Source organism: Haliotis rufescens, unplaced genomic scaffold (genome assembly GCF_023055435.1).
Source record: "Haliotis rufescens isolate VD_foot unplaced genomic scaffold, xgHalRufe1.0.p SCAF_13, whole genome shotgun sequence".
NCBI classification, from domain to species: domain Eukaryota; kingdom Metazoa; phylum Mollusca; class Gastropoda; order Lepetellida; family Haliotidae; genus Haliotis; species Haliotis rufescens.
This window is the reverse complement of record NW_025963813.1, coordinates 31,565,695-31,573,300: the sequence shown is the minus strand read 5'-3', so window position 1 is coordinate 31,573,300 and position 7,606 is coordinate 31,565,695. Positions and strand designations below refer to the sequence as shown.

The 7,606-nt window shown below is 40.1% G+C and overlaps 1 protein-coding gene across 5 annotated transcripts in view; it reads right to left on the bottom strand.

The window, feature by feature from the left end:
• Positions 1-870: 870 nt before the first annotated feature.
• Positions 871-7,606, bottom strand: part of LOC124152861 — a 171,568-nt gene continuing 164,832 nt past the window's right edge. For all 5 annotated transcript variants that reach the window (XM_048394398.1, XM_048394395.1, XM_048394399.1 and 2 more), the window contains one exon: positions 871-2,299. In XM_048394398.1, coding sequence (XP_048250355.1) covers positions 980-2,287 — 1,308 coding nt within the window. In that variant the 5' untranslated portion in view covers positions 2,288-2,299 and the 3' untranslated portion in view covers positions 871-979. The remainder of the gene's footprint in view (positions 2,300-7,606) is intronic.

Here is a 7,606-nt window from a genome sequence, read left to right as displayed (position 1 = left end):
TACCGATGAAGTAAGACGAGTTCCATGGATGACAACTTCTTTATTGCAATTAGTGCGACGTTTCGGTGTAGATTCTAACACCTTTATCAAGCAAGTGATGAATAGTGCTGACTGACTGATATAGAAGATTTAACGTGCGCTTTCCGACTGCAGCGTATTTCGCACACGGGCCTGGCCAGACCATTTAGTGTATTCCGAGAAGGGTGAAAGTGGTGTGTGCAACCCAAGCGGGGGCTTTTAGGGGTTGCTTATATCGATTTTTTTAAATTTTAAAATTTGGAATCAATGCCGAGGTGGGTGGAGGAGGGAACTAAGGGAGCCGGGTGAGGTGGGTGTTTGTATGTTTATTGAATTTAGGATTGGTACATTAGTTAGTTTTTAGATGCGCTTAATTAGGCCTGTTTTGATTAGGAATACGCCTAGGGCCTTATAGAATAGTGCTAAACAACATAGGTATATGTACTTATTAACATCAAAGTTTATACAGTAAATTGATTGGTGGACACAGAGTGCTGATTGAGATAATTGGAAGCCAGTGGATGACTAATGAACACAGAGTCAACAAGCAGACTGATAGAGATGATGGAAGCCAGTGGATTAGATAGAGATTAGTGTTCAGCTTGATAAAGGTGTTAGGATCTACACCGAAACGTCGCACTAATTGTAATAAAGAAGTTGTTCATCCATAGAACTCGTCTTACTTCATCACACCAACTTCTAAATGCCACTGAAAGAAGTCCATACCGATGCATTGACTGGGGTAAACAATAACATAGCGACATGAGCATTCTCTTGGATTAAAAATAAACTTATTATAATTGTTATTATTTATACACGTACATAAATCACAATTGACGAGAACCATTATATGTAACACGTTTTATTTGAAGCAATACAGATATAATAACAAAATATGTTTACAATGGGAACTATCGATACTCTTAACAACATAAATTGTAGTGATAAACGATCCACGTTTCTATTGTCCTTCGCAGTGAAATATCTTTCTAAGCTCAACCCTAAAAGCATTGTTCATAAAAGCGTATATGATTGGGTTAACGACATTGTATATGAAATACATATAGAAAAACACAACGTTCATCGTGATAAGGTGATGTACCATCAGCCATGCAGGAGAAAACGCAACGATGAAGACGAGTGTTACGACGAACAGCATCATAGCTGTTTTGATGTTGGCCATTCTCATACGTTCCAGGCGCGCTCTGGACGAGTTTGCCTGGTTGCTGTTTTGGGCATTGTCTGGAACTAGGCTTTCATCAGGCCGCGTCTTGAGACTTTCTCCGTTTGTCGTAGAGTGGTTCAGCTCTAAGGCGACCGTCACTTCAGACTGTTCATTGTCTACATTGGCAGCATCCCACATTAGACAGCATTTCTGAGTCTTAATCCTCAGTCGCTTCTGTCTCTGAGAAATGACAGATTTGTAAATGAGGCTATACAGTATGAACACTACTACACAACACACCAAGAAGAAGCTTGAGTACAGCCTTTGGTAAACCATAAAAAATAAAGGGTCAATAGTAGTGTTTCTGGTTCCACATTGGCCGGTATAGACTTCAAGCGGCTTCATTTCATATGGTTCAGGGAAATCAGTAAAGTTACGATCTTTGTCTTCAAGGCCACGACTGAAAGAATAATTTCCCTTGGACGAATCTGTTGGTTGCAAGAGGCCGTACTCAGGTCCTGTTACGTTGCTACCAGAACGGGCTGTAAACTCCACACTGACCGGACTTAAGGTGCTGTTCACATGCTGATCGAGGTCTTGGATTTTGAACACACTGTAGTGGACACAAGCTGTAGCTCCTAACGCCAGTGCGAATGCAGACAAACAGCCGACAATAATTCGGGCTCGTTTGATGGTCATGAGATGTAGGAAGGGGTGGCAAATACAGAGATATCGATCAACGGCAATGGCAACCATGATGAATGCCGAAAATGGGATTGTTGTCGTAATGAGAAAGTGGTAAAACTTACAAGCAGCATCATATTTCACATAAAAATCAAGATATTCTACGGCAATTGTGTATGGTATTGTTACCAGACAAGTGATGAAATCTACTCCGGCTAATGCCAAGATGAAAATCGTGGATGTCAGTTTGTTTTTCAGGTTATAGAACACATAGAATGCAAGGGCGTTACCGATGGTTCCAGTAATGGCGAACACAGACAGTATACCAACAACTGCATACACTTTCGACTTATCATGGGGCTGCGTGTGGTTGACAGCTTCGGACAAGATATCCATGGAAATGGACACGTTGTGTGCCATACCGGACGCCGTCTGCAACAAATGAATCACGTGTAAGATAAGGATGTTATAGTATTGCATACAGAAATGCGACAAAACCACAGAGCTACAGATAAGCAGCGCATTTGCATAAATCCCCCCCCCCCCCCCCCCCCCCCGCCCAAAAAATAAATAAATAAATAATAAAAAAATAAAATAAAATAAAATAAAAAAATATTCAAACCTTAATTACTTTCAATTACCTTGCGTACAGAAACGTATGCGGTAATGAAAAACTTAAATGTATAAACACAGCTCGCGTTAATACCCAATGCGTACAAAGGAGCCAATTTCCGATACACAATTACGAGTTAATTTACTTTCCAAGTCAAGCCTATATATTTAGAACACTTATATACATCTAAAACATTATTTTTTATTTTTGGTAAATCTTAAACCCAATAGAGTGATGACCAAATGAGTGAAAAAATATTGGTTACCCAATGAAAAAATGTAATAACCCAATTAAAATGGAAACCCTAGAGTACAAACTCAATTGCTCAAAAGGTTATCTGGAGCTCTGAATTTCCTTAATCATAAGACATAGCTGCTAAAACATTGTCCTATATCGTAAGCATGTGCTTATAGATTACTATCATAATTGTGATGATCCCGGGTGTTTGCGAAAAGGTGAGCGTATCCAGTCCCACCGGTGGCACCAGTCACAAACACATGCAAAGGCAAGTCAAATTTTCAACTAAATTTGAGGGAACATATGGTGCAAATGAAAATATGGAAACGCACCAGACAACATGTGTGTCACTGATAAACATGTTGGTAACTACAAACCTAAATTTGGTCGCAGTGATAGCGCGGAAAAATATCAAAAGTGAATGAGCGAGTTTGCCTTCAAACCGATTTGAACCGTATTTCAGTTATATTATTACAGCGTGTCAATTTCAAATGGCAGGATATTGATGCAGATTTTAGACTCTTTTAGCAGAGATTTCTTGTGAATATGGAAAAGGTTTTGTCGCTTGTATTATTTTGACAATAACCAACCCAAGAGAACAAGGGTTTGGTGCTGACAATTCAAAGGAATCTGACATTAGAACCCAGAACCACGGGACACAAGTGAATTGTCACCTCCCTTTCAGAATAATTACTAAAAGAAGGATATCTCCTGGAAAGACTTCTCACTCATCTCAGACAATGCGTCAGTGTTCTCTAACGACCAATCTGAAGTCAATGTGTCTCAGTTGTGAAATGCTACAACCGACAAAAATAAAACCTTAAACGTCAAATCGTCCATGATACTTAGTTTCAGAGCAAACAACAATTAAATTAAATCCCAACTCATAGCTTATTACCGACAACTGAAATGAATGTAAAATGCACAACAGGATTCTATCAATATCACTTATCCACCAATATACTGTAACCTGGTTGCGCGAAGACGTAGCTCATTTTGACGTTAATGGAACGTCGCCGCACATTGGGTGTTTTTGCGAAATGTGCGAATATTTGTCGATTTCTTTCACAAGCCAAAACACGAGGACCCTTTCTTAAAGATGATAACGAATGTAAAAATGCTGAAATAATATTGATGATCATTTTTATCGAAAGTTTTGACGTAAGGAGATGATTTGCACCCATCTATATTCTTACAAATAATGACAATAAGACTATGTGCCACCTTAGGAATCTTCAATGGACACATGTAACTCAGTGGTTACAATGGAGCTATGAATATGGAAAGGGTTGTGTCGCTTTTATTATTGTAAAGCGACGGAATTCGGTTTGCGTCCCTTGATCATGATCCGTGAGTAACTCGTTCGAATCCTCGATTCTTCTTGATAATGACCATCTGTTAGTCAGCATCTAACCGCGCTTGCTTCCTTAAAATGAAATCCACAACCTGCACGACATAATTATTTTCTCTCACACAAGGCTGACACGCAATGGTATAAAACATATGATTTATACACAAAAAGAATATTAAAATAAATGGATTGATTTTTTTAAGACACGAGACATCCCGGATTGAAAGCATAAGTTGTGTTATTGGTGTCGAAGTTACGGCGTGTCAGCTTTATGTGTGTGTGGGTGGGGGGGGGGGGGGGGTGGGGGGGTGGTGGGGAGAGGTGGGGCCTGAGTGATCCAGATCCTAGAGGCTTACTTGAGTTCAAAATGTGAAGCCCATTTCGGGTGTTCCCGCCGTGATACTGCTGGATTATTGTCAATCGGACGTTTATCACTTTGGCGAAGCCCACGAGCACGGGTATGGTGTTGGCATACAAGGCAACATATTCATGGTGAACCTGGATTCTAACCTACGATCACAAGTTTCTTGGACGAGTAAGGGACAATTCTGTTCAGGGAACTGTGAAGCCTTGGTCGTCTTGGCCATTTTTGAATATGAAACTGGGCGATGAACTTAAGCTTTAAATTTAGTAATCATTATGGCATCAAATCCTGCAAGACAATTAAAAACGCGTGTCATCGTTCCATTCAGTAAACCTTGTTTTTATATTTGTTTGTTAGTCACGTCTGAAAATGTTTCACGAAGTGAACTTTATACTTCTGACAAAACTCTTTACCTTGAAGTATCAACAACAAAGAGTAAACGTGAACTGCAATTCCTTTTTGTGTCAGATCTCGCACGAGAGGTGAAATCAAGTGTACTTAAACCATAAAATGCGAATATTTTTAAAAACCTGCACCGGCTGGCATGGGTCAGAGACTAATATTTCAATCCCCCGAGGGACACAGAAATTTAAGAGTAATCCTTACTCTTGCCATTAATCATCTTATATTGGCTCGGCTGAAGCATATTCAATGATTAAAGATAAAGCCAATGCACGAGACTCATCAATGGAAGAAAGCACCATAGACTTTATAAGGACGAGCGATGATGAGCTGGAAAAACACCCTGGAACCTTTACTCCCTTATTACATGGCGAGAGAAGGACCCAATTCTACACCCAGAGTTGTTCCCTGAAGGCTTGTAAGCTTGTTCAGTTTAGCATGGATCTTTGAAGATATTCATGTGGCTGGAGAATACTTCTGTTAGGGCATTTGCACATTACGGCCGTCATATAATGCTGGGAGAGAGAAAGCTTTGCCGAGAGATGATACCTTTTGATAGAAATATTTGAAATTTAATTGAATTTGCTGCGCTGTGGCGATACATGCTTCAACAAGTAATGGGGCAATTTAGCATGGGGACACATTCGTGGAATTCGCCTAGAGTTACATGCCATTACAAGCGTGTGGCAATATCAGATTTGATGTCTAAATGGTTTGCCTGTCGGAGTCCCTGCTAAGTGATATGAACTGATTTAATATGTAAATAAAACTACACTTCAATCGTAAATCTGTTAATCCAATATCCTTGAATGAATACACACTTCGACATTAGAGATATCAAAACAGCAAAAAACGTAACTGGTGGTACATTATAGAAACCCCTAACTGCACACGGCCTCTTTTAACTTGTCGAAAAAGTTAAAGAAATTAAAGTTGTCACTTTTCATCAATGCGATTGGTAATACAATTGGAGGAGATCTGGCTCGTGTAGAAAGAGATGGAGGATATAGTCACGTCAATCATACTCTTGTCTGTCAGCATTTTACAGAAGTCTGAGTTGTCCCCATGGGGATTCAGAGTTACAGTTGGTCCTCAGCAACCTACGCTGGTCGAAATACGTATTTAGGCGACTAAATGGATCGAGTGGCCAGGTTAGGTGCCTTGGTTTGGTTTGGTTTGGTTTGGTTTGTTGTTTAACGCCGCACTCAGCAATATTCCAGCCATATGACGGCGGGCTGTCAATAATCGAGTCTGGACCAGACAATCAAGTGATTTACATCATGAACATCGATCCACGCAATTGGGATCGATGACATGCATCAAACAAGTCAGCGAGCCTGACCACCCGATCCCGTTAGTCGCCTTTTACGACAAGCATAGTCACCTTTTACGGCAAACACGGGTTGCTGAAGACCTATTCTACCCCGGATCTGGTAGATAGCGTGTTATCGTACTCCAAGAGCGTTGATCTTGCATACAAATGAACAACTGAATGTACAGACCGTAGTCACACAACTGTATTAGTACTGAGTGGGGCGTTGAACAACAAAAACACACTGTCCTACTGCAGCGTGAGTGAGTAGTATGGTTTTACGCCGCTTAAATATTCCAGTAATATCATGACGGGTGATACCGATTTATACAAAATTAACCTGATAAGGATGCACCTCTGATAAGAACACATAGATTGCAATACACGCTGATAACAACAGGTATTTTAGATAAATGAAGTTTTAAATACAGGTATTGAAATGGTTTGCACAATAACAAATGTGTCAGAGTGGTCTTCAAGGCACTTGTACATGACAAACAAACCAGGATCTGAGTGGAATTCGTTTGGTTGTGAACAAATTCGCAAGGTACGTGCACATGATATGTAATCCATCCACCTGCATGGATACATCCCAAAAGGGTTTTACTCGGAATATGATCAGCATGACACCATTTTCCATAAAACCTGGACGTGCCTGCTCTTCGTTTTCACCTGTGTCACCTATTTAACGCCAATTTCGCGTTATTTTGTTATTTGTTTTAGTTTAGTTTAAACACATTTCTTTCTCATGAAAAGGATTGGGCACAAGTTATCACAACTTAGAACGCCCTCTCCCATAGATTTACATGTATGCTTATTTACAGCTAATAAATCAAATGACAGAAAGGAAAGAAAAGAGATAAAGAAACGTATGTACATTCACATTGCTCACTCAAACCTTTTTGTTTTCTTTATATATGTGTGTACATCCCTAAAAACGCTTTCGTTCACATGATTAGGTAAAATTGCATTTCCAACTAGCATCAGGTCAATATTTAAATCACAAGTATCTTTCACAGTTAACATTAGTGAATGCATCAATTCGTTTCTAGCTGATTTAAATAAAGGACATTCAATGAAAAACTGATATGAATTGAGATATGCTGGCGGCGACATGTGCGCAATCCAAACCGATCTCACCTCAAATAATCCCAACACTATGTGACATGCCGCAGACAACACGGCCGTGTCGGGATTGGGGATTGGGGATGGGGTTACAGATGGAACACTTTTTTACGTGATCGACACACAACTGAAAACGATGTATAAATAACCTCAACCGAAGGTCTCTTGGAATCAATACGAGTCGATAAATGTTTAAAAGGGTCAACGAGTGTTTATTTTTTGGGGTGGGAGGGGGTTGGTGGGCAGTCTAGTTGTTCAAGCATTTATTCGTCACGCCGACGGCCCTGGTTCGATTCCCCAAGTATGTACAGTGTGTGAAGCCAATTCTGGTGTCC